The sequence below is a fragment of the Falco peregrinus genome, chromosome 1 (genome assembly GCF_023634155.1).
Source record: "Falco peregrinus isolate bFalPer1 chromosome 1, bFalPer1.pri, whole genome shotgun sequence".
In the NCBI taxonomy this organism is placed as follows: domain Eukaryota; kingdom Metazoa; phylum Chordata; class Aves; order Falconiformes; family Falconidae; genus Falco; species Falco peregrinus.
In genome coordinates, this window is record NC_073721.1 from 82,297,771 (window position 1) to 82,325,716 (window position 27,946).

The 27,946-nt window shown below is 37.5% G+C and overlaps 1 protein-coding gene across 25 annotated transcripts in view; it reads left to right on the forward strand.

Moving 5' to 3' along the window:
• IFTAP (intraflagellar transport associated protein) overlaps positions 1 to 27,946 on the forward strand; it is a 49,137-nt gene that overhangs the window by 13,628 nt on the left and 7,563 nt on the right. For 23 of the 25 annotated variants that reach the window (XM_055799375.1, XM_055799403.1, XM_055799411.1 and 20 more), the window contains 4 exons: positions 13,163 to 13,320; positions 14,767 to 14,838; positions 15,791 to 15,845; positions 23,051 to 23,181. In XM_055799375.1, the coding sequence (XP_055655350.1) occupies positions 13,163 to 13,320; positions 14,767 to 14,838; positions 15,791 to 15,845; positions 23,051 to 23,181 (416 nt within the window). Of the gene's footprint in view, positions 1 to 13,134; positions 13,321 to 14,766; positions 14,839 to 15,790; positions 15,846 to 23,050; positions 23,182 to 27,946 lie in introns of all 25 variants that reach the window. The other 2 variants (XM_055799496.1, XM_027795885.2) reach the window with 2 other exon arrangements.

Genomic DNA, 27,946 nt, shown 5'->3' on the forward strand with positions numbered 1-27,946 from the left:
TTTCCATAAAAGAAGTGCCTAAGTACTTAATAGTACAAGATAGCCTAAGATCAGAGGTGTGCAATTTGGATACTTACACAGGTTTACTAACGCTAGCTTGCTGTGCTGTGCTGTTGTGTGTGCCAAGCTAACAGATAACTTGGATGAAGGCACATCAGGACATCAGATTAGGATGATTAGGCTGAAAAAGTCTCATGCTTTGCAGATGAAACAAAAGGTGGGGCTTAACCTTGATCTAAGTGTTGCTCAATTGCAGGCGGTTCAGATCTGAATCCAAATTCTGCAGCTCAGGTTCATTTCATTTGGCCATGTTAAGTCAGATGCCATAAAAATAAATGCGAGCTACATGTTACTCACTTACAATTCTCTTTACCTCAGCTTTGCACTAAAAATGATGTCCTCATATTATTGGAGAAGCACTGTATTTTTCAATTACAGCATGTGGCATGCTTCATTGATTGGCACTCAGAAGTCTGTCCTGTCCTTGTCCTTCAGGCAGAACTAAGTGTCAGTCAGGCACGGAGCAGAAAACCAGTGGGGGAGTCGAAACTGCCATAGAAATAATCTTGCGGCAACCTTCTTTCTCTCCTTCCAGTAAAATATAGAAGAGAAAGGAGACACTGGGGGATGAGATAAGAGGATTGAAAATTAGGCTCTGGTCTTCTTTATGTATGATTGATACACTGGGGATAGCTCCTATCTTAGAAGCACGCAGCATATCATGATGATACTTGCAAAAAGCCTCAGCGTGTACTTCAGTGACTTTCATTGTCACTATAGCATCTGCCACTAAAACTGTATAAAATGTAGAGCTTTAGCTGAATCATTCTTAGAAATGCTGTTTCCTATGCTGATATAAACAAAACTGCTCAGCTTGTTTTCATCCCACCTTCATTTTCCTTTAAAAATACCCAGAGGTGCTGGTTTGCATTCTAAGCTAGTGAGCTGCAAAAATTCCGTGTAAAGCACAAGGCATGTTACGATCAGAACAGTGCAAAATACTTTTTAAAATATCACATTCTTAGTTTCTTAATTTTGCATTTGAAAAAATGTCATTTGGCTTCAAATTTTTAGTTTTAATTAAAACTTTATTATTTTTTTTTAAAAGCAACTGTGATAGCTTAGTAAGATTGCTAGTAAGATAGGCTTCAGAAATTTTCACTTTTATGTATGAGTTCAGATGTTTACTGTGGGGATGTATTTGTGGTTACTGTCAAGCAAAATCTGACAATTTTCAGATTACATTTCCGAATTTGGCCTGACAATGGTGGTGATCCATACACTAAATCTTTGTACAGTGAGAATTAATGTCAGAATTTGCAGTCCTGCTTAATAACCAAGCCCAGACAGTTGTGTGTGTATATAGGAGGCTTTAAAAATTCCTTGAAAAACATCACCATCTGCTAGATTTGGGCTGTCATAACATCAGAAACAGAAGACACACATAGAAGTAATTGGATCCCACTGATTTCACAGGGTACGATATATATATATAAGGTGATTTTCACTTTTGCATGAATGTATACTAGCTTTGTAGTTGGGATTGCAAGGATTTTTTCACCAGGAGTTTCTACATTATTCTTGAAAGCATCTCATAAGAAACTAATTTCTTAACTAATGTTGAATTTTTATCCGTTAGTTACATTTCCCACAGTGAAACTAAAAAGAGTATACCTTGAGTACAAAGACCCAAGCATCCTTGACTGTTCTGGCCTACCTAAAAAGAACTCTTTGAGGCTATAAATGTCAGCGTGGAGTAACCTCCTGTGAGCACATTAGGGTCTTCTGCTGACAGAACAGTTCCATTCTTGTAAATATGGGAAACAGTTTTAATGAATTTTTGCATTCCTGACTTTTAATGGCTTTTTAAAAATTGCTAGTATTCTAAACAAGAAAATCACAGTTTTATACTGTTGTCTTTTTGTGTCTGAATGAGGGACAGAATGAGAGTTCATAGATTATAGTAAGGCTTTTACCTCCCTTTTACCAGAGCTGGTGGGACATGGATAAACATACTTAAATGTCATTTTAAAACTCTGAGCTCAGCATTTGCCACATATATACTCCAACAGAACATGACCTATGTATTTAAAATAGGTAATATTTAAAAAGTGTGGGAGCACTCCCTCCATAATTGGATTTTTTTTTTAACCCTTTTTATCAATCCTGTAATGGATGGACACTTGAGGGGTGGTTTGAGATTCTAGTAAGTCTCTTACTTTTCCTACTTAGAACATCCAAAGTGTATTTTTTGTCAAAAGGATAATATTAACAAGACAAATAGATAGGTGAAAAGACTGGTGAACCGATGGGAATATGATTTTGTAATTAGAGCACAGGTGCAGAAAGGTGAATTTTTTTATGCTTGTTGTAAAGCTGTGCAGAAGTTTTCAGCACCTGGTAAAAAATGACAACCTCTTGTGCAAATCCAAAGCAAAAATAGTGGTAAGAGAAATAATTGTATTAGTCATTTATTTTAATACATTAGTTTGTGCTGCTCTTAGAATCACTGAACCCTCTTATGCTTATGCCAAGTTACATGTTTAGCTTGTAAATATAAAAGCCAGTCTGATAATAAAACAGCTAACTGGCATTTGCTTTGAGATTGGACAGCTCCAGGATGCTTTCTAAGTCCAGAGAAAAATCTTAAGAATTTCTTGACTGTGCAGTTGAAGATGCTGCAGAAGAGTTTGATTTGCAAAGGAGTTGATGACACAGATTTCTGTGGATCTGGTCAATGAGTCATCTCTTCAGAACTAAACACTTCCTAGAACAACTTTGGACAAAATCTCATGGGAATAGACCCAATCCCCACTTTTTAAAAAATTGCCACACAGGGCAAGAGGTCTTTCAAATCTTAGAAAAGAGTGTTTGAAATCTGGTGGAGAGAACTATGATGTCCAAACTTAGAAGGCAGCATCTGCTGATTTTTCTAAACTCAGAGGTGGACTGGGAAATTTGGTGGAGCATAAAGTTTCTCCTTTGACCTGCTAAAAAAAATACAGAAAAAAAAATGGTCCAAGCTTCAAATTTTTAATCTAGGTTTTACATTACTCCTCTCCCACTTCTAAAAGTATGGGATCCTGTATCAGTCAGCTGCATAGAAAAATGCCAAACCAAAGTTTAGGTTCATATTTTTGCTATGGCCCTGGGCATTTGACTACTGGGATTAAATTCAGTCCATTCCTGCTGTTAGTTTTGCTGTGTTTCATATACCTCACACAGCCTGGCAGTACACTGAAGTCTGAGTGCTTTGATCAGACCAATCTCGAAGCAAATTCAACCTTGGGTATATACTTCATAGCCTCAGTGCTGTTGTTTTGATGCTTCTGTGCCGAGCAAGCTGTCAAGCGGAGGAAGTTGGAAGTGGCTGACCACTTCTCTGCTTCCAGGTGGCATGTCCTATTCTGTGTTGTGATCAGATTAATTTAATTCCCCAGTGAAAGCTGAGTGATGTATTTGGTTCATGGTTCGTTTGACGGTAGTTGTCTGCTTCTTTTTTTTTGTTAACCACATTTAGGAAAAACAACCACCTTAAACTTCCTATATAAATGTCAGTGGAGGAACTTTACAAATGTGAGTCTTAACAGCAGAAAGCATAGCAGAAAACTATATAAGAAATGACAGTAAATTCACTTTAATTTTAAAAATGGACCAGTAGGACAATGCTAACCCCAAGAGAAATTTGCAGCCTTCTTCCTATGAGTGGATTTGCCAATAAAAGCAACTAGACAGTTCAATAAAACTAATTAAATTAATCTGTCATCCGCAGGGAACTTAAACAGGGCATGAAATAGGGAAACAGCGTCAATTCAGAGCTTTTTATTGATGTGTTGTGCTGGATCATTGGAAAGAATGGGATAGGAGAAAAAATTTGCAATTTTCTATTGATCATAAATTCACTAGCTATCTCTATGTAACCTCCATTCAATATAGTATAAAATCAAATGTCATACAGAGCCCCTAAATGTGGAAAAAACCCAGACATAGGGACGCAAACATCATAGATTATTTTTGAAATAATAATAGCTGATCTATTTTATGGATATTTGTTGTTCTTAGATCCCAGTTGTATTTGCTATGCAAAGTATTACATCTACATTTTATAGACAGAAAAAAATTAGGCATGAAGAAGGGAAATGACTCGTGTTTGATTGCATAGTAGCTCATTGGCAGCACCAGATAAGGACAGAGGCATCTGGACTTGTGGAAACTTTGACAGCCCTTGAACAATAGTGCTTCCCTGGTAGCAATTTTTTGTTCTTTTCTGTGATACCTTTATTACCAAACAATTTCTAAAGATTGTTTCAGATGGAAAAACAAAAGTGTTTTCATTCTGTTGCATAACTTCTATTTTCTAGAACGTAGAAAAGGGGAGTATTAGTAATCTTGCTGTTGATGCATTGATACACCACTATAGGTGGAATCTGTATTGGCTATGGTTGAACTCTGTAGTACTGTAAAAAGTGGTTACACAGAATGATCTCTTGCTTTAGCTCCTCACCTTGCCTTGAAAGGTATTGAAGTGTGCTAAATGCAGCTGTTGGCTGTTTCATGTCATTGCAGTGAGGAAGGCCTCCTTTCCTGATGTGGAAATGACACAAAGCAAATAATGTCAGAGATCAGAATCATATCGTAGCTCAACAGGACAATCAGAAACAGAAATCAATTGACCTCACTTCCAGTTTAGTGCTGAACTCTTTGTAGAATTGTGTGCTTTCAGTGTCCCTTATAAAATCACATATACATGCCTAATTTCAAGACAGTAGGTATTTGCCTTTAAAAGAAAAATCAGGCCTTTTGAAGATGCTTTAATGTCTTATCTATAATATCCAAAATTAAGCATTTTTAGAACTCTTGGGCTCTCTGACATTTTATTCATTTGGTCCCACCTACTGTAATCTTATAATATTATTTGTTAGGAAAGGAATACTTTGTATGGAGGTGCCAGATGCTTTTAGTTATGTACAATTCACTTTTTTCTTACAGTGCTTATTTAGTTACGTGCCTAGCTCTGGATTCTTCTAGAATGCATACACAGGAGGTTTCCAAAATCAATTCTGTCCTGCTTTATTAGTATATCACTTGCTCTTTTAAAAGTGCTACCAACATGTGTATTTAATGTAGTTTCCTTGTACTGAGGGTGAACTTAAGCACATTTGTGGTTGCTTTGACTGTAAAAAAGAAAATAAACCCAAGTGTTAAAAACACAGTGCTTATTTAAGTAATAAGCTCAAATACATTCTCTTTCTTTTAGCTAAGGTTCAAAGTATGGCTTCATGTAGCCAAGACTTACGAAGAAGTGTGTAGTTCCTGTAGACTGAACTAATATTCTCCCATTAGTTACTGTCTAATTTAAAGCTCTCCCTGAACTATCCCTCAAACACAACTTCTGAGATGTAACACTTTTTACATCCTGCAAAGGACAGTGTAGATTTTCTGAAGCCATAAGAAGCAGGCCTACCTTTATCAACTTCTGGAAGAAGTCTCCCAGCTTTTATATCCTGATACGCTCTCAAATTATAATTGCAAAATGCTATCAGTTGTACAGCCTGTGCCTTTATGAAGCTGTTTTTTGCCCCCACTGCAAAACCACTATTGTTGGAATTAGAAATCCAATCTAGGATGGTGGCATTGCTTGGTAGTGATAGATATCACTTGAGTGCTGGTAGATATTACGAGGTGTAGCTCTCATAACAGGACTGTGCTGGTTAATATCAGCTGAGGATCTGCTCTAAGATTTCTGTCATGTCATTTTTTAAAGGTAATTTTTCATCATCATCTGTTGGAAGAAGCAGGATTTTGCTCATGCAGGCTGCTGAAATGGTCAAGTGTACATTTACCTTGTTATTTAACTGACTGCATTATAGTACTCAAATGGGAAAGGTATCCAACAACAGCACTGTTGAACTGTGGAAGAGTAATAATTTTTTTTTAATGATTAGCTGGGGTGAATGTGATATAAACAGGAAATATTACCCCTTTTCTAACACTGACACTATGTAAAGCACAACAGAGATACAGATAAATGCCACATAAAACCAGAATATATAGGTTCCATTAAAGGAAAAAGGGTGAGATACTGATATGGTAAAGAACAGTTAAACTTTTGAAAATTAAGAGGTGAGTTAGTTTTGGAGAAGTATTGCTGTACATTAAGCTAAAGCAGGTATGTGAGATTGACTGAAACATACTTGAGAGTAGCAGTCATTTGTCTTTCCCCAGAAGGAGCATATACAAGAAAAGGTCCTTTCCTGTCTGGTTTTCAAACATGCTACAGTAAGGGGAGTATCAAAAAATGTCAGTCAGAAGCAGTAATAGGTACTTAAGAATTTACACTTTTAAATCAGATAGTCCCACTGAAGTTACTTGTCCCAGTCCATGGAATAATGTATTTATCTTAGCTGAGGACATGGTATGGTGAAATTTGCTTAGGAAATTGGCATTACTGAGAAAAGAATCAAACCCGTACTACCGATTATAGTAAAAGCTGACCTTTTTTGAAGGAAAAAAAAAAGGTAAACTACTTTTTGCTGATTATTTGTAATTTAATTGGGGTAAGATCAAAGATGGTAGGGGAAAAGGCTGCACCTGCTGAATCTCTGTTCTGGTGAAAAGAGCAACGAATTCCGTAGGCATGAGTGAGTTACATTGGAAAGAGGATTCAGCAGCAAGAATGCCCTTGTTAATTGGAGGTGAAGTATAGAAAGAGAAGACCACAATTTTTGACATATTGGACTTTCAAGAGGTGTTAAAAATATTAATTTGCACACTTAGGCAGATAAGTTGTTATTTTCTCGGCTGCATAGTGCGGCGAATGAAGAGACGGGACGCAGCTTGATGCAAGCAAGATGTCCATTTATTAGTGATTTTCTTACAATTATGTATGTTTCTACCTTCTACATATTACACACTGATTGGCTAAATCTTAAGCGTAAAAAACACTGATTGGTTAATATTTAAGGCACACCGTTAGAACAATAGGTACTTACTAGTTTATCTTGACCTAGCAATAATTTTTATTCCAAGGTTAGGGAGTTTCTTTCTACGCGGCTTTCTTAATTACATATTGGCGCCATCCGTTCCCTTATCTGGCTACTTGTTTCTCTGTCCGTCTGGTTGCCTCCTCAACTGTGATGGCTCAGGGGTCTGCTGTTAGCTTGTTCCTTTGCTCCCAGGGCTTGTGCCCTACAAGTTCTAACAAGTCTCTATTCATCAGGCTATAAGTACTTGGACTCTTGTCCTTGAGGCCTTGTCCTACAGTATAGATTGTTAATTGGACAGAAGAGTTCTGTTTGCTTGGTGCTACTGTGAGTTCAGCGTTGTTGAAATTAGTGAGGGTTTTTATTGAGTAAGATTAGAATGGGACTCTAGGAATTCAGATATCTAGGGGGCAGGCAATTCAGATGCTGGGGGTTGGCAGGTATGGTATATGTAGAACATCCACTGCCTTTTTGTGTGGCAACAGGAGGCTAGGCAGGATGCCCTAAGACTCTTAAAACAGCATGATGAAGTTTAGGGGCCTGAATTGTGCCTGGATTGCTCTTACTTACAGAGAGGCGTATAGGACCCTGACACTGAAATCCCCCAGCTATGGCTGTATGGGATACTTGGGCTTTTTGTCATGAAAAGGTGGACAAACTGCATTGATTTACAGAGATTTATTCATTTAAACACATGGAAGCAGGAAGATAGCTTGAGAATGTTAATCAGATAAGGTTTTCTAGGCTAAGTAACTTTAAAACACTACGTTCTGTTCTCAGCTGGGCAATATACAAGCAGAAGGAGACTGCAAGTTTTGATTGGGGTTACTGCAGAAAATCTGGGAGCTGGTTTGATTGAATTATCAAAAAGAAATGAAGGCTTTAAAAATTACCTTCTCAACAGATTTGCTTTTTGGCCTTGAAATTTTTTTTCCCCTGTTACAGCTTGGCATTTAGGGTAAATGAACTCAGCACCATACAATGGTTTACATGTTTGCAAATAAGTAAATACAGGTACTCTACAGTCTGTTACTGATATTTTATGGAAACATTTCAGTGACAGGGTTTGGTCTTGTTTTAAAGTCTGGCTGTTGTGATGATGTGTTTGAAGAATGGAGATAGTGAATGAACATGAAATTTGTACTCATGACCTCTGTACAAGGCGGTTATTGTGCTACTATGAGTAAAATTACTTCCTGTTCAAGAGTCCTGCACAAAGTCACTGTATTATTGGAATCCCAGGTTTTCCATCAAAACATAACTTGGAAGTGATTTAAGGGATTCACAGGCCTTCTGCTGGCCCTCAGTCCAGCGTTCTGAGGACGAAGAAGTACATTGGAACTTATAATAGCAGCTTTGCTGTGTTTTTTCTTTTGTTGTTTTTTTGGGTTTTTTTAATAGTTAAAGGGGCCCCTTTCTCATTTTTGTTTTTGGAATGAATTCATTCAGTTGAAAAAAGGTGGGAAATACCTGGTAGTTGGTATTGTTTTGTCCAGTGTATTATCCCACGCCAGGTTTTCTACAGTATGTTACTGATTGCTGTGTCTGGTCTGACTTTGAAATGTTTCACACCATGAGACTTTTGTCATTCTTCTGGGGCTACTATTTCATTTTAACAGATTTCTCTGACAGGAAGTTTTTCCTGATAATCCTGGTAGCTCTCCTCTCTGGCTTTGTGATAAGTGATTCCATTATTCTTTGAAATATACAGGGTGATCGGTGGACATTTCCAAAAGATTCCCTTCCAAACTGGAAGACAAAGATAATTTTAAGCAATAGATAGTGAGAGAGAGAAAAAAAAAATAAATTATCAAGGTGGATATACTTTCTGATAGAAATATGTTTCTGAAGTCTGCAACATACTTTTCAGTGACACACAATTATGATAGATACTACTCTTGAGAGACTCAGATTTACTTCTCTAGAGACCTAAGCTGGCTTGTTATTTCATTGTTAAGGTACAGACAGTGGAATTTCTAAAAAGTAAGACTGAAAAACTGTCTGCAGAGTGAATATGTGAATCTTTCCATCATTTCAGCCTTCTTCTTCTGCTACTTTTTGTTGTGTTTGTACCCCTTATTTTGGACTTTGGTCACATATTGTAATGGCCAGTGTTGTACGTCTGGGTCTTGGCAGGTTGAGAACCGTGACTGTGAATAATGAGTCAATTATCACTTAGTCAGGGGGAAGGCAGAGCTATCCTCTTAGAAGCATATAGTAGCTTGAGTTGGAAGGAACCCATAAGGGTCATCGAGTCCAACTCCCTGCTCCTCACAGGACTACCTAAAACAGTATGTGGCAGATGATCATCTGTCATCCCAGGAAAGAAGAGTTCCGTTTTTTGCAGTCTTGCTGGCTTGAATGTGAGCCTTCCTCCTTCCTCATCTCTTTCAAAAGCAAGGACATAAATGGTTGAAATTCAGAACACTGTCAAAGGAATACAGCTGTGATTTTTCTCTGCAGATTGTAGTTTCTTTAAATTTAGAACAATTTATGTGTGTTGTTTTTAATATTTTTTAAGATCATGACTGCTACTGCTTCAAGAGAGCCAGTTATGTGATGCATGCATTGAGAAACTATAGGTGTCAGTAGTTATTTTGGACATCTGAAGGTGTATTTTACTGGCCTTGAGGGACTGTGCTTGAAGCAAGAAATGTAATGTTTGATTCACCTCCCTCCCTCCAATTATGTGGCATAGCCTCATTATGCACCTGGTTGCATAGCTGATAACTCTGTCTGCAGCATGCATTTCACAGCTGCTTTAGGTTGCTTAGACTTTTTTCTTTTCCTTCTGAATTTTTCACTTGTCATGAATATAGTATCACATTGCAGTTGTGAATGTTTCATCAAGTGTAATGTTTAGGATTCTATAACCAGTAACTCTGCAATGGTCTTAACCAGGAAAAATTTTCTGACAGAATTTATGACTGATCTCTTAGGAGATGGGATAGTGCTTCTTGCTGTAGACTGGGCTTGGTGAATGACACATAAATACTATGAATGCACTTGATTTCTTATTAGCTCATTTAATCTATCTAGCTTTTTAACTGTGACAACAGCTCAGCTGTCCAGAAAATAAAAAACCTAATAAAATAGGTACAGTATAGTTTGTATGTACTGTTTAATTGTAACTGCCTAACTAGGTGTCATAGGTCTTTTGATGCTAAAAGTGATATTGTTTTGTTTGGAGAATTCAGAACCTGTATTTTGGAGAAGAATGATCTGGTATGCATCCCAGAAGAATGACCACAGTGGTATCCAAGATAGGCATGGGCTTGCTCACGAATATCATGTTTATTCAGAGCCTATCAGCTGTATGGATTATGTTGCTGATCATTCCAGTTCATGATACCTTTTGTCTCTCTGTTGATCAGGCTGAGAAAAATGTATGACTTCCAGAAGCTTTTTCTCAGTTCTCAAAAGGCTTCTGATGTGCACAGGGAGGATACTGGGCCCTGAATCCCTGTTGTTACTCTATAGGTCTGTACATGTTTGGCTGAATAATTTCCTAATACGCACATACCCTAAAATACATTAATATCCTTCATGACTTGTCAGTCTTTAGCATAAAACTTGTAAATTCTTAGTATACAACAGGAAGTCCATCCTGTTTTACCACTGCAGTAACAAAAGACTGAAGCTTTTTGAGCTAGTCATCTAGTTCTTCCTAAAAAGTACGGTGACAGTAAGAATATCTTCAGATAGTAGGTGACAGTTTTGCCTGTCAAGAATTTAAAAGGGGGTTTCTTGTGCAGTAGTGCTTCATTTCCATGGCTTGAAAAAGTGTGTAGGAAGAAGAGATTGCCCATATGTACTTCTGTTTCCAAATGTTGCTTTAGGAAAGTATTTGCTAAAAAAGCAGGGAGAAGACACATGTATCAAGAGGCCTGGGATTTAGGAATTATTCAGAGGATCCATCTGTGGTCTGAGCATTAAAATGTTTGCTATATCGGTCTGTTTTGGTGCAATTTACTTTCTATGATCCTTGACTCTTATGAGTGTGGACTTCAGGTTATGTCCAGACTGCCAGCCCTTTTTATGTGTCATAGTAACTGCAGCACAGAACTGTCCCTGGGGATTAATAACTCTTCGGTGGATGGCTCAATGTAGTAACCCCAAGGGCATCATTAAAACTCTCCACAAGAATTACTTCAATGCTTGTAACGTATAATTATGCTTTAGAAATGCATGACAGCTTTTCTTATTGTCACAAAGCAGATTTTTCAAACTAAACTCAAGAAATTCTGTTAAATGAGCATTTATTTTTCATGAAGAACATGTGATGTGAAGTTCATTTGAATTGATTATCCTATAGCTGCTCCATATTTGATAATGGGACTTTTAAAATAAGAAGTCCTGGATTTTTATTTTGGCTATGATTTGCCTATTTTTTGCTGTGTTATAGGAAAAAACCTATTCAACATGGGTCAAAAATCCATACTTCCATGCACATATTGTCCTGTTCTGTTATCAGCTCCTAGATCCAGTTTGTACTGTTGAGATTTCATTTGATGATCACCTAGCTGTACCCTAATTCTTCTGGCTGCTCTGTGCTCCATGGACCTGGCTGGTAGGACAGTCAGAAGCACTAACAGTTGTCTTAACTTTGCTCTTGTTGTCTGAGGAGTTGTTAAAGGTCTGAAAGATGTCACAAGCTATCGTTGAAAGATTCAGTTCTGTTTCTGAATACTTCCCTGTTTTCAGTGAGGGCACAATTGGCCATGTCTGATGTATAAAATAAACATGAGAGAAGTTATTCCAATCTTCTGTCAATCCACTGGCAAAATATTTTTCCAATCCGTCTTTCAAGAGCAAAGGAACCCCCTAAGAGAACAACCCTTCTTGAGCATTTGTATTTAATTTTTAATCTCAGGACCTAAAATTCTGGCAATTAAATATCACTGGCATACTTCTGTTTATTAGTCTGATCCCAATAAAAATTTATTTACTCACAAAATTTTCTCACCCAGTCAGATTGCTGATATAGGGAGGAAATCAAATTGGTAATAAGCTAAGTCAAGAGCATACTGTAGTTGTTAAACACTGAAAGCAGCAGTACCTAAAGAAATTAGCTCAAATGAGTTTTATTAACTAAAGATACAGGGGCTAGGTTATAGGACCTGTCAGCGCATCTCATCACGTAGTCCTGGACTGGTGGAGATTCTGACTGTGATGCCCTTGGAGATCCAAGAGCTTTGTGGGTGCTGGCCCTGGGCAGATTCCCAGCCACAGTATCAATACCGGTTCTGACAAGAACTACCAAGGCTTACTTCTATACTAGACAACATGGACATTTGCTCTAATGGTTGTGAGGTTCACACATGGGGCACATGTTTGGGCTGATAGTATAAACAGGGTGATACCAAGATACTGAGGTAGAAAATACAAGAACTACTTCATTTTTGGACCAGATTGTTGCTGTGCTATGATCAAAATCAGAGTCCTTCCTTGTGCTTGATAAGAAGGCACAGCATCGGATAGGTATGCGAAGGAATATGTGCACTTGAAGTGCTTAAGATAGCAAGTGATTTTGTGAGCACAGATCCCGCATAAGCTTAGTTGCTGAACTTTTAAAACTAGACATGCAAGTGTTGGGAGCGTGTGTTAGTGTGTTAGGGAATGGGGTTTTTTTGTTGTTTTAATTCTAAAACTGTACATCTAAAATAGCTCAACTGAGTGCATGCAGTTGCTATGGGTTTATAGTGTGTCACAAAGAAGAGACTCTCTTCATATGTGCAGGTGTTTTCAGTGCCAGATGAAGGCATGGGCACAAATGTGCCATTTTGTGCAGAATTCAGAGAGCATTTAAACAGTTTTAAAATAAAAACTAAGGTGTAATCTCACTTACTGTCTTGCTTTATTGGGGTATTTTCACCTCTCAGGTTATTTTATCAAATTTTCTGTATATTGCATAGGCTTTTGAGACAATTAATTCTTCAGTATTGAGGAATAGGTGCACTTAAAGTTCAAACTGCATATTCAGTTTTATGATAAAGATTGCAGTACATGATGTATTATTCATGTATGTCTATGTATATTCATGTATTTCTATGGAGTACATGGAAATGCTGAGCATGAGAGGAAAAGTGAATGTGTAAAATAAGTCAATATTAGATCTAATGAATTTTGCGGTTTTCTTTTTCTTGGATAGTGCATTATGTTATCTGATCTCCTTGCAGAGGAAGAGGGGAAGACAATTCAAGGAAGTAAAGTGGACTCCTTAAGAAATACTTTTTCTACTCCTGAATTATCAAATGGAAATAAACAAGATGGCCCACCTGAAAGGAGCAAAGACATTTGTGTGTCTCTTCCACCACAGATGCAAAATGAGAATGGGGTAATGAGTTAACATTTGTCCATGTGGACAAGCACCACATTTAAACAGATGAAAATATTGGGCAATACACTGTCCAAATGTTAGAGGCTAGTGGTATTTATCCCATCCAAGGCAAATATTTAAAATACTACCTAAGTGTGTAATGCTTACAGAGGCAACTGCAGGGATCACGTTTGGCAGTAGCATTTACTCTACTGAAGACCTGCCATAATCTGACCGATAAGTAAGGTGCCTTGCAAGGAAAGACCTTTGTAATGCTTTCACTAAAAACTGCAGTCAACAGCAGAGGTTGGCAAAAGGGAAAAAATCTTGAGAGAATGGAAGCCAGTATGCACATGTTTATTTTGTTTCCTGGGGATTTTAGCAAGTACTGAGTTCCGTGTTACTGAAGCTAGATTGGTTCAGCTATTTAAAGTAAACAGTAGAAAGGCTGGAGGGATTTTTAATCTTCTGAAACAGAGGAGATTAGGGATTTAATGTATTGGGACAGGAAAACAACAGACATCATGTGGAGAGAGCGAGATGGAAATCTGAATCCATGTGTTAAGAACTTCCACCCTCCTGCCTGAATAACAGATAGCAAAGCTGTGGTCTAGCCTGTACTCAAAAATTCCCTTCATTAAACTTCTTATTAAAAAAGAAGTAGCAGGTCATTTTGTGTAATGCACAGAGCAGCAAACTGAAGTGCCTTCAAATGGCGGGCCTGCCGGGCCTCAGCCAAAGAGCACAAGTTGTCATTTTCCTCCCTGCTACCACGTGCCTTTGAGGTGGAATCAAGCAAGGCTTTTAAAACAATCACATTCTGTCAATTGTGTAATAATAATGACAAGAATCTTTTTGCCGTTTTTCTCATGAAGAATATGGTTGCCTCATTGGGGTAGGTTGCCTTTGGGCCTCTTACTTTAGCCACTTTGAATTGGCTTTCTGCCCCGTAAAGCAATGTGCAATTTACATTATCGTTTGTTTAATGGAACATTTTAATACTTGTCTTTGTTGCTACAGAAAAAAATGTTTCAAGCATAGCTGCACTGTTTTGTCACGTTAGCAGTTTAAGAAACAAATACTGTAATAGTAGAATGCATCAGAGAAATGGCTAGTGTAGTAGCAGGAGGAGGCTGTAATGCAGTAAGTTGGCCACTATAACCTTAAACCTGCCCTGAGGAAAGAGGGAAAAAACTGCTATCAAAAACAATGCTTCTGTTCTGAATGCTGCTTTTTAGACATGTTATGATTATTTGCTACTGTTGTTCCAGTTGGTTCAGTCTGGTTCTGTGTAGGATTTCAGACGATTACCTGGATACATTCTGTTTTCAGGAGCATTGCATTCACTTTTTTTAAAAAAATTAATACACTGTAAAGGATCTGTATGTGTAAATCAGTAGGAGCTTTGATTGTGATTTTGGTTCTACTTCATGCATATAAGTATTTCTGCCTATATATCTACAGACAGTGGTGAATGAGAGCGCAAAAGCTGGTGGCTATGATGGAAATAATCTCAGTCTGTCTGAAAGAGCGAAGGTGAGGTTTCGTTTGATTTTCTTCAGAGTGGGCATTGTGAGTGGAACATGACTGATTTTTGCTTTATTCATTTACAGAGTACTTGCAATTTGTTGATGTATTTGTTTCCCATCTGTGGGAAAGAAAGATGAGAGCATCACCATCCAAATTTTTTCCAAATGTTAATGAGTATGTACTTTTAAAGTGTAAGGGTTATGTAAGTGTTGATGAGAACGGGGTCAAATCATGTTGGAAAAATCATCTAAGTGTATCTCTAATAACTCTGTGGAAACACAGAGTACTACCTAGTGCATATAGTAAATCCTCCATGGTAACACTCTTTGCACATAGGCTGGAAAAGGCCTTTTACTCTCACCCTATTCACCTATTCAGAGGGCTACGTGAAACAAGAAATGTCTTTCCTTGTGGTGTGTTTTAGATAGTTTAGACCATTTTCAAGGGGTATTAGCCTGAAAAAACAGTAGTGCAGCGTCCCAGATGAAGTACCAAAAATTTAATAATTCTTGGCTTTTTTATTTCCCATTCAGTTTACCATTAGTATCAAAACAGAAGGATCAGGCTCTGCATAGCCCACAGCATTTATTGTGTCTGTGCCATATGCAGTGAGCTTGCAAAACTGCGGAGTAGCTTATCATTTAACTTCTTCTATGAGAATATTTTACTTCTCCATTTTGCCACCAAGTTCCTGAAAAAGTTGCCATATACCTTGAGCTTCTTTTCCATCACTGTAGTTGATATGCAGCAATTTTCACAGCAATTCTTTGCTTATATGTAAAAGATTTTTCTTTGAGTTACACATTTCAAAGAAAATTCATATGATTTCTTGGAAAAATGCAGGAGACAATGGTAAAGGTGAAGCAGACAGTGCTTTTTTGTGTTTCTCTGGATTTTATTATAAGGAATGGAATTAATACGTTTTAATCTGTTTTCTAAATTGTGTTTTTTATGGCAGGTGGACAAGTACTTAGATTTGGAAGATATAGACACAGGTGAAAAGACATGCTGTGGTAGGTTCCCCCACCCATGCCTTCATATTCACTATCGTTGTCGGTCTTTGGATGCAAGTGTATGGGCATTGTTTAAAGAACTGTTTCTCCTCTAAAAAAGATGTTCTTCTTCAGTTCTATTGCTAGAAAATTCCCAAATTTCCCAAATTCTACAAATTACTCATTTCCTCACTCTAAGAGGTAATGAGATAATAAATTATAAGGAATATTTATTATACTGTGTCCTGGTGAGTAGTTATTTTCTTTCAAGATTTTTTCAGAATTGCAGAACACTTCTTGTTAGCAACGTTTCTACATTTTTCTGCACTTTTATTTTGTACTGAAATTATTTTGATTACAAAAGTTTCTCCACAAAGTAACATGAGTGCTAAGAGAGAGTTTGTTGTGGTTTAACCCCAGCTGGCAACTAAGAACCACACAGCTGCTTGCTTGCTCCCCCTGCCTCCCCAGGTGAGATGAGGAGGAGAATCAGGAAAAAGGTAAAACTTGAGGGTTGAGATAAGAACAATTTAATAATTGATATAAAATGAAATACAATAAAAATAACAACAACAATTGTAATGAAAAGGAGAGAGGGAGAGAGGAATATAATCCAAAAGGAAAAAAAGCCCAAAACACAACAGGTGATGCACACACGTGTGTTTTAACACACACGATTGCTCGCTACCAGCCAGTCCCTGAGCAGTGATCACAAAGACCTGGCCAACTCCCTCCAGTATACATACTCAGCATGATGTTCTATGGTATGGAATATCCCTTTGGCTGGTTTGGGTCAGCTGTCCTGGCTGCATCCCCTCCCAGTCTTTTGTGTCCCTCCAGTCTTCTCTCTGGAAGGGCCTAAGAAACTGAAGAGTCCTTGGCTTGGTATAAACATTACCTAGCAACAGCTGAAAACATCAGTGTGTTATCAACATTATTGTCATACTAAATCCAAAACGCAGCATTGTACCAGCTACTGCAAAGAAAATTAACTCTATCCCAGCTGAAACCAGGACAGAGTTCTATAAAGTGGAAATATTTAATGAAAATTTTGTCCCTACCTGTTAAAATGACTTCATCCTGGGCTTTAAATAGGTGAGACTAGTTTTGAATTCACAGTGAAGTTCTTTAAGAATTCAAATGATGAGCATTTTGAATTGTGTTGAACTGTTCCATACTCTCCCACCTCTAAAAAGTAAATAGAAACCTAGTGTCTGTAGTTGTCTATCATAGGTGCTTGTGTCGTCATTATTACCACCAGAATTGATGACCTTTTAGTGATTAATTTCATTTTCCTCATCTATACCTGTGACTGCACAAAGAAACTAAGCCACAAATTTCAAGGGGTTTGTCTAAGGTCACTGAAAGAAGCTGTTACAGAGCAGGACTTTGGTCCTTGGTTCCTTGGTTATTTCCATTTGATTAATCTGTCTAATCTGTTAAAGATTTGATTAGTCTTTCCTTTCTATATGTGCAGAATTCCTGTGAAGTCAGAGGGCTTAGGGACTTCCAGTTGATTAATAATTGGAGCTTGGCTGTTAACTGACAATAAAATAATAAACCAACATAAGTCAGGTTTACAGCAAATATTCTTTCTCCAACCTGGGATTTTCAGGAAGGAGGGAGTAAGGTAGCAGTCCTCTATCAAGCACAGACATCAAAGATTTCTTTTGAGTGCAGTGTTCACATGTGCCCATTTTTCCCTTTGTAGGACATTGTTCTGTGTTTATGTCTTTTAATATATATTAAAAAAACGTGGGGCTTACCGGTGGAAGCCTAAGCACACATTTCACTTGTACCATAATGAAATGAGAGTTGTCTCTGTCTAGTTCATGGATGTAGTATTACATATCTTTAGTTCAAAACAGGCCACAAATTGGATGATGAGAAATAAGCTCGACACTAAAATAACCAAGCAGGGCTGTGAGGGAAGAAGAGCTCTGCCAGAGCCTGGAGATAGCTTACCACTTTCTGGACCATGCCAGACGTTGCCTCTCTCCAGGCTTTTCAGTCATTTCTGTGCAGTTGTGTGTGTGCAAGTGTAAATGTTAATCACATATGTTTAGAAACCTCTAGTAAAACAGACTGCATTTGAACAAGATAATTACAAAAATGATCATCTGCTTGTACTGTCTGCATAGCACTTTATCCAAGCCACACTGGGAAAACCTTTCAGTTAGTTCTTTTATTGGTGATTATAAAAATAATAAATATAACATTATACCATCACCACTGTAGATTATCAGTGTGCTGACTACTTGCTTTTTATGTGACATTTGATTTGGCTTTCAATCTCTGCTGTCCTCAGCACTTCCCATGAGACAGCATCCCCTGCACAAACTCCCTGCACAGTCTGCCTAAATGCAGAAAGAAGCCGTATCAACTCTGAAGCAATCAACAGCAATCAACAGTGCTCACAGACAACATTAAGCATTTTGATTGTATTGTATAACATCAAAACACTTCATAGCCAGAAGCTGATTATTACTTGTAAACTCTGTAAGGAAAGTGAACAGCTTCCAAATTTCTATCTGGGCCATCCACAGCCTGGGTCTGGCCCAGGGCTTCTTCAGTGGAGGTAGTTGTTGAGTCAAGATGAAGAATTTCCCTTTGACTCCTAAGTGCAGAAAATAGGACTTACAGTTTGATAGTGTCTTACATGTCAAAATCCACTTGATAAGCTTCATAATAAGGGAGGTAAAATCTTACTCCTCTGAAAACCATAGCAACAAAATGCGAAATAAAATATAAAATGGTATTGCTTCCATTGTTTGTAATCATAAAATAATATAAAACAATATCCTTATTGACCACCTTAATAAAGGATTATTTCTGAAGAATTCCAGTTAGTTTATAAGAGAGGCAAAGTGTTACACAAATTTGAAAGACAATCTGCTGCTGGCCTTTTAAAATGCTGCCACTTGTATGTCAGAACAGATAGATTTAAGACTTTGTATTGGCAAAACAAGCTAGGACACCCACTAAAAAATACTATTCCTTGCTAGTATAACTACAAGCAGCTTTTATCTCTACTTGTTACTGGCAACAGTTCAGTATCTCTGTATTTCATTTAGCTTTAAAGGGCAGATCAGTTAGCTGAGTTAGCAACGGTACATTAATACAATAAATATTCACACTTAAGGGGAAGTGGCTCAAAGCTGAGAGTGTGAGAAGTGTGACAGAAAATAGGCATTAAAACTTCCCATCTGAACCAGTGCTTCTTGGGAGATGTACTGGAAGAATCATTCTAGTTTATTTTTTTCCAATTTATTTTCGTAGTCCATTGTATTTTAAGGTGTGAATGAATACAGCTGCTGCTTACAAAAAAGCCCAAAAAGCAGCCCGTAGATTTGGCCAGTATGCAAATTTCATTGTAGCTGTTTTCATTAGACAGCACTGGGCTGAAAGTCTGAAACCAGGGCAATGTTTTGCGTTGTGGGAGTTTGGCACAGTAAACCATGATTGGCAAAGTAAAATTGCTGCCTTAAACCATACCTTTAATGCATCGTGTAGAGACAGCATGTGTATGGCAGACAGTTTAATCGTTCTTTCTCACTGAATTCAATCTGTAACTGTAAGTAGCTTAAGGCAACAATAGAGATGATCAGGCTTTCTCCAGGGGTGGAGGGAGGATGCCTACTACCTAAGTTTTGGCAACAGAATTCCTTCCAGGACTGGTGACAAATCACTTGCTGCAGGGCTCGAAGGATAGTTAGGTAATAATAGGTAATATTTGTATGAAGTTCAAAATATGTAAAAAGCATGTCTAGAGACCTTGAGTATGCTATTTTTTAAATACAAGAGAAAACTAAAATAGGACTAATTAAATGTATGTGTGAGGCTGCATAAGCAAGGATATCGGAGTGTCATCCTAATCCAGCTTGGAGCCCTGATGCACCATAAACTTGTCTTTTCAAGGTCTCAGTTCTCTGTAACCCCACAGAGGCTGTGGAGAACCCAGGTGACTCAGTTACTTTGAAGCTGGGGCCAAGCATAACTATTGGATTATTTAAATAATTCTTTAGGCAAATTGTATCAATATTTGTAATTTTCCGTAATCTATGCCTTTGCATTCATATTTATATTTTGAGCCTATATTTACACCCAGAAAAATCAGGTTGAGGAAGAGGATTCAGAGTTAAATTATGTGGATTTTTTCAAGTATGGGGCTCTCCTCAACTGGTGAATCTCTTTTTTTCTCCTCCAGACTCTGCAATCCATTTAACACTGCCTCGAGATGATTTCACACTAGGCAGCTCTTTGGAGCTAACAGCTTGAAAATCAGAGGAGACAGCAAAATTAAGCTTTTAAACTTTTTTTTCATTGTCACTACCTCCTTCCTCAGCTCCCCATCAACAGCGTTTTTTTGTGAAATGTAGTGTCTGAAAGTGGTAAAACCTGTGTTAGTGTATGTATAGCTGGGCATCATTTGGCTACAGTAAAGCTAAAGATTTAGACAAGACTCTGAATTTCTTCACTTTTAAAAGTTCAAATCAGGTTTGTGTCAATAGATTATTTTTTCTTTTTTTCTATACTTCTAATTAATATGCATGGAATGAGCAAGAAACCCCAACTCAGCAGTGTTCACCGATTTATTAATCACTTTCTGTGGGTCTGCCATGGCAGGGTGTGTGTGTGTGTGGATGGTCAGGACTAAAAAGAAGAGAATTGCTCAGGTTCCAAATATGCTCTCATTAAAGTATGCTGGACATGAGTAAAAGCATTTGAGTTCGCTGCTGTATCATCCAGGAAGTTGATTCATCATGGTCTAAGAGATGCATTTCAAAATCTCTTCTCAGATTTTTTTATGTTATTGCCTGCTTAGTTGTCGCTATATGTGGTGCCGTTGGCAGTATCCAAGGCTTTCCTGTTGCTAATTAATCACCTCCACAGAGAACATAATTAGCAGCTTAATTAGGATCATCATCCACGAGTGCTGTAGCATCAGCCTAAACCAGCTGTGAGGTACTGGCTAGAGCTTACAATAGCCTACAGTTCCTTTGGGAGCTCCCACTGAGAAGGAGGACTGTCAAAACTCCCTAATTTTTCTCTCTGAAGCATTTTCTTGATTAAACATTATCAGGGAAAGCAGCATTTACCGATTAGACTTTCATGTGCTGTCACACAGCCAGGATAGAGAGACAAAGCTCATTTCTGGCATGTCTACTGGCAAACAAAGGTTGATTACCACTTTCTTATGGGATGATTGAAGAGAATCTGAAACATTGTTTGCATTACTAATGAGCCTTAAAATAGTGGAACTGACATTCTGAATATGACAAACACTTCTTGCTAAAAGCAAAAATAAATTTCCTTCTGTTGTCCTAATTTATAAGAGTTGTCTTCCTGAGCCATTGCCAGACTGTTGCGTAACAGTGCTTCCTCCTCATCTTCTCTCTGTGGATTGGTCTATAGCAGGGGGTAGGAAGGTCTTAGTACGGAAATAATCAGTGTTTATACCAGTAGGTGATACAAACCTTCTGATGCCCAGGCTTTCCTTCCTTCAGTGTGGGTATATATTTAGGGTGCAAATTTGAAACAATAGCAGATGCTTGCTGTTGGCTTTAAATGAACTTTCACATCTTCCTTCTGTCCTACAAATAGTTTTGACCCAAGTTATGAAAGATCAAAAAAAGCAGTTGCAGAGCACGTGAAGGCAGGCATAGCATATATACCTGTGGACTGCACTGTTCTTTTCAGAAAGTTTTTGCGTATAACTGATGCAGAATAAGATCAGGTGCTATGCTGAGAACAAGTACTGAAAATGCATAGATGACTAGAGACAGGTATAACCAACCAAGAGAATACAGATGAAAGTGAAACCACTTATACGTGAATCATGAACCAAAAGACAAAAATCCAGGATTGAGATACCCAAGGGAATGATACCCATCTCTTTTTTAAAGAACATTCTACTTTACAAGTCCAAAGCCCTGTTGGCTTTGAAATAGTACACAATTCCCAGAAAAAAACTAAATGAAGAATTTGATTATGGATTTTTTACGAAGGCCTAGCTAGGAAATCATTATTGTCAAATGCAGATTTACAGGAGAATGAGAGGTCATTAACTCCATTACTGTGGTAAAAATGTGCAGGAAGAGATAAATATCCACTTCTTCCTTCTCACCCTGGATCTATGTACCCTTTTATTGGTTCTGTTAACTAACATTTAAGCAATGCTAAGAAAATTTATTCTGAGATTTCAAGAAGAAATCAAGCTACTAAAATGTAGTATAAAGCTGTAAAGAAACTTGTGTATCAGCTAGAAAATACAGTAGGTAGATTTACATAATCCTTCCACTAAATTACAAGACATATGGTCCCCTTAAGTTCCTTCATAAAATCATCACGGGGACAAGATGGACACATCTGTGCTGTAGCAGAGCCAAGACTGATTCATGTTAAAAGATATTTCTAAACCTAAGGCATATCCTTCTGAGCTGTCACAGAGAACAAACCCAGTACGAACGTTTTGCTTAAGCATGTAAAGCAAAAGTGATTCAGAAAGTCTGTGCGTTTGTGAACTGTGGACCAAATCCTGCCTGTGTCAAAAGGTTACATGTTGCTGTGTCCTGGATATAGGGAAGTCCTTTCAGGTACCTCTTTTTGGAAAGCTCAGGGAGGAACAAACATCTGTAAAATATCCATGGACAAGAGAGTTGTCTGGCACATTAGTGGGGAATATTAGTACTTCTACCACGTATTTTTACCTAATGTTTCATGTTAAGATGCTTTGCAAAGATTCTTTATGCCGAGCGTACAGGTGGTGAAACTAAACTAGTAAAAGAGAGCTGAATGAGACTGCCCAGCTAATTGGTGTCAAGACCAGTATTCAGTCTGGTGTTTTATAACTCGTACTGCAGAAATCTCTGCTCAGGACCTTCTTTCTTTGTTATGAAAGACATTAATCCCAGGTGTTCTCTTGAGTTTAGGAGCGTATACATCCAGATTTTTAAATCAGAGTCCTCAAGAAAGCAGAGCTACCTGTCTATTTTCAACCAAGTTTGATTTTTCCTTAGTATAGTACATTTTATTATCTAGATTTTAGCTCAGGACTGTATGGGTGTTTTAAAGATAGCTGCCTGTATTATATATTATGCAACAACAAGTACAGCACACTTTGACTAACAAGCTTCTGCCTGTGTCTGAGCACTACAGAATTTTACATGGGATTTTGCTAATTTATACATTGAATGGAAGGTTAAAGTTGGCAATTTTTTATTCAGCAGAGTCATTAGTTCTCCCAGGGGAGGTGGAAGAGACAGTGGCTTGCTGTACACCCTTTTTGGATAAGCCTATTCAACCAAAGTTCAGAACCTTGTCAGTTCCACAGCTGTCGGACAGCAAAGGCCAAGAGGTATGAGGTCAGATTTATTTATTTAAACACTGGGGGTTGGGGTGGGTTTTTTTCACCTGTTGGCTTCTAATGTTGTTACAACAAGAACAGAAAGGTATGGATGGAGTGTGTGGATCTTCTATGAGTTAACAAGTCACATTATTAATTTTTAAATTAATAATGAGTTCTTAAGGACATTAAGACTTGAGATAAACACTCTAACAGAAAGGTATTATTTTGTCTTGCACACTGCTACTATATAATCTACATTTTCAAAATGTGTACTTCAATACTTAAAAATGTGTGTGAGCTTTTTCATATTTAATTGGTGTAACTCACAGAATGTTCAGGTAAACTCTTGCGCTTCCTGACCTTTTAACAAGTCATTACTAGGGCCATTTAATTTCCTAGTGATCTCATAATCTTACAACATCCTGCAGTTCTCATTGGGCTGAATATAGGAACCGTCTTCTGCAACAAGGAGGTAGGGAATGATCCCTTTAACTTGATATTTAAAAGAAAAAAAGGTTTTAGAATGTATTATGATCAGAATTGGGATTTTTCCTCTTGGAAATTAGTAGTAGCTAGATGCTGCTGAGGATCTGCATTGTCTAGGTCTGGTGTAGAGAGGTTTGCACTATACAGTCTGAGTCTTTTAATCAGACTCAATCAATACAGGCTTTAATTTAGAATTGCCATTTTCCCCCAGAATTTCTGTTCTTTTCAAACTGGAACAGAAGGTGTGGATTGCTCACAGGCTTATTTTAAGTCATTAAGCTTCCTATCCAAATAGTCAGTGTGAGCATTAACTTTTGGGGATGTTTCTATTACAGAGAATTCTTCGCCACTTTTTTTCCCCTGCTTGATCATTGTAATAGAGGCTGAAGTTGGCTTCCAGCTAAAATGGGCCAGTTTTGATAGTTTCATATGCTTATTGATGTCCCATGAGACTTAAATCAAGTTTATAAATGATGCGTGACCAATGAAGGTTTGATATTATAGCAGTGCATATGGTGCCTCCTTTCCTGAGCTCAATTGTGTTTAGTTCTTTGCAATAAACTCTTTACTATAAGGAACAAGTCTGCTTTGGGAAAAAGTAAATGTTCTAAAATGACCTTTCAAGCTTTAATACCCACCATTCTGTGAATAACAATACTCACACTTTTCCCTAAGGATTGACATAATTTGAGGTTTTTGCCTTGAGAAATATCCATTGGCACACACACAAAAAAAACCTAGAATGAGCTTTTATGGTTTTCTCATTTGGTAACTTCTGTATAAAACTAAAGAAGGAGAGTTGCAGCAGCCTGCAGTGTTCCTAAAGGATTGCATATGACTCTTTAAACTATAATTCATGAAAAATAGATGAAGAACCTACTGCATGCAGAATTGATTTCCATTTCAGGAAAAGCTGGGTTTTGAAAGAGAAACTGTGTATTATTATGTTGGTTAAGGGTTGCTGCATTTTTCAAAAAAAAAAAAGGCTTACGATTTTTAGAGCTGTTTGCTTGGTGCCAGGTTACTCAGGATGAAGGCAGTCTTTCCCCCAAGTTATACACATATTTGTGCCTTCATTTAGATAATGTAACTGGCCTGATTTTTAGAACTGTCAAGACTGAGCAGGTCCATTTTAAAATCCCTCAGTGCTTCAGATTGTCATTGCCTTGAAAATTAAGTCTTGCATTGCTTATGGAGGACTAGTTTAGAAAAAAGATTTTCCCTGGAGACATCGCTGCTTTGAAGTGAGACTGTTCTCTGTCCATCAAAACAAATCTGTTAGAGAAGGGCAACTTAATGTGGCTGCCTAGTCGCTTTTTCATAGAGAATGGAAAACCATTCCCTATGAAAAAATAAAGAAGCTTAATAGTGCAATGTAAGATGTCAAATGTCTATGCTATGGGCATATTTTTGAAGGACTTTAGGGGAAGGTGTGTATCTCTGAATGTATTGCTAGGGAACGTTTGAAAAAAGAAGCTCTGCAAAGACCCAGTATATAACTGGGCTAATTGTTAAAGAACAACTTGTCTACCTGAAAATATTTTTTGGTCAAAAGCTGTTGATAAGAGGCTAAGTAAATGACACAGAAAATTATTTATGTTGTCCATCAGTGTTGCTTCATCTTTCTTTCCTGGGTTTAGACATAAATATATTCCTGGATTTCAATATCAACAGTGCAGCATACATGACCCCCCTCAGGCCACTGCAAATTGAAACAACATTCATTCCATGGCTGAAGTACATTATCATAGAACATTCACCTTCCCTACCCAGATATTTATTCTCTCCTTTATTTCTACTTAATGCTTTCTTTCATAAAAGACATCATAGTTTTTTTAATTAACAATATGTCCTAATGTCTGTTTCGTAGGGTCTTTACTTGTTCCTATTTCTCCCCTTGCATACATATGAGTACATCTGAATGATTATTTTCCATCCACTCAACTATAAACATGCATTCAAAGTGGGGTTCATCTCACCTAACTTCAGCTTTAAATGTAGTCTAAATTAGTAGAATTCATCAAGAAAGGGAGATAAACACTTCCAGAAAGTGATTCGTCCCACTTGCTGTAAGCATTTTTCCTAAGTTGTGGTGTGTATCCATCCATAGGCTTACTTTTTGGCTGGGTCTTTTTTAGCTAATTGACTATCTTAATCTAGAAGCCCAGTTTTTACATGGTTGGGATCAGGAAAGATGAATTCTACCCTTCTATTCTACTTCGTTTGTCCTTAGTTTGAGCATTCAAATAACTGTTTACCATGCCTATCATTTTATTTTTATCTGTGGAATGGCAGCATCTGTCACCTAAAATACAGCTTCCATTGAGTTCATTTGATTTAAGGTTTTACTGATGGGCCTTTGCTAAGTGCTGTGCATAATTGCAATAAGAACAAGGAAGAACTTAAAGACAGGTTTGACTGAGTGAAAGAAGATGAAAGAATTACATCTTCTCAGAGGCCAGTAAAGACACAGAGATTGAGTGACTTATCCAGAATGATGAAGCAGAAGTGGCAAATTGGTCAAGATTTATTGGCTCCCACTCCAGTGCCCCAAACTCAAGACTAACTTTTTTTTCTCCCAAGTACCCCAGTATATATTAAGCTTGTATGAGATAATAGCATATATTCCTCCCCCTCCTCCCTTTTTTACTTATTGTTATTGAATTATTGTATTGAACTAGTAAGTTTTCCCTTCAGTATACAATGAAATCATTGGTGAGTGTATGTGCATCCTTTTCATAATTTGAATGAGTGGAATCATGGAGTGCCATAATTACACAGAAATAAGGTTTTAGAAGGGCGGAGACAAGCTATTCAGTTAACTGTAACTTCACATGGATTAATAAAAAGAACTAAGTTGCCAATTATTGTTAGACTTGAAAGTCTCAAATTTAAGGTATTTTATTTGCAACATTACTTTGTAAAGCAGCCTCTAGCAAAATGCTTCAGTTATTAATATGACTATTACATTCTTTTCCCCTTTAATTTGGACATGGAGGAACTGTAAATGAAAATGAGTTTTTTCTTCAGAGAGTAAATCACAGGAGCAATCTTAAGCAAACTGGCAGTTTTCTAATAGAGCAAAATTCTGTTCCCAGAGAGCTCTCAAAAAGATTTCAATTAGATGTTAAATTAGACACCTGAAATTCACGTATTTCTCTCAGTCCTTAGGCAAAATTAACAAGATAATAACTTGATCAGCTCAGAGGATTCGGTGTTCTATAGCAAAATGTCTCCCTTTTGAAATAGATCAAAATTGCAGTTTGCAGTATAAAAATTTTGGATTGCTTTGTCTGGAAGGTTGAAGTGGATGGCTTCTTGGGATAAGGAGCAAAAAAAAAGAATCCCTAGTGCTTTGAGTACTTGTTGAGAGATGAAGCATGCTGATAAATATGCAATAACAATATGAATACACTTTTCAAATGTGCAACGAGTGGGTACCAGAAAAATTGTTAACAGTATAGTTAGGTATGTTCTATTCTGGCATCTAATTTCAGTTAGCATTTTGGGATCAAGTGTTTTAAATTAAAATTTTTCAGGTATTTCTCTGCATCTGCATAAAATGTTCCTGGAATGACATGAAGGTCAGCACAAGGGCATAGTGAACGTGTGTATACTTTCCATAACAGTTGACAGAGGAAGAAGAGGTTTGTTTTTGTAGAATCCCTCTGAAGGCTTACTGTAATTTAAACTCTTCTTAGCTTAGTTACCTACAGGTGTGGTAACAAATATTGTTACAACTAAACTAACTGAAAAATATTTGCACCTTGCATCGTATTTTAGAAGAGCGTTTTGGATTTCTGCAAAGGAAAGACAGGTGGTAATGAACCCTGGTTACTGGTGCCAGTTGTTACCCAGTTGCTGGTACTCTTACTGGTGTGGAATTTTAGGAGACTTTCCCTGGGGAAAAGATGAAAGTGGATGTGAATATGGTGAGGAGGTCAAGGAGTTGACCTTAGCCGTAATGGAAAAGAGAGCTTGTGTGCAGGCTTTGTCTCATGCAAACATTTCTTGAATGCACTGTCTATAAAAGTTAATGATGGTTTACCTGGGATAGTCTATGGACATAATCAAGATAATCTTTGTATGCAGAATGAACACCATTTTCTAAACCACCTCTAGTTTTCTTATATATAAATGTCTATTGTCTACAGGTCAGCATCTAGGATGATTTATATGCTTCAACATCTGTTGAAGCCAATGTAAGCCAGATCCCTTGAACGTTAAGCAATACAGATGACTAATGTTACAAAACCAGAAAAAATATTTCCTGATGAATCAGGCAATA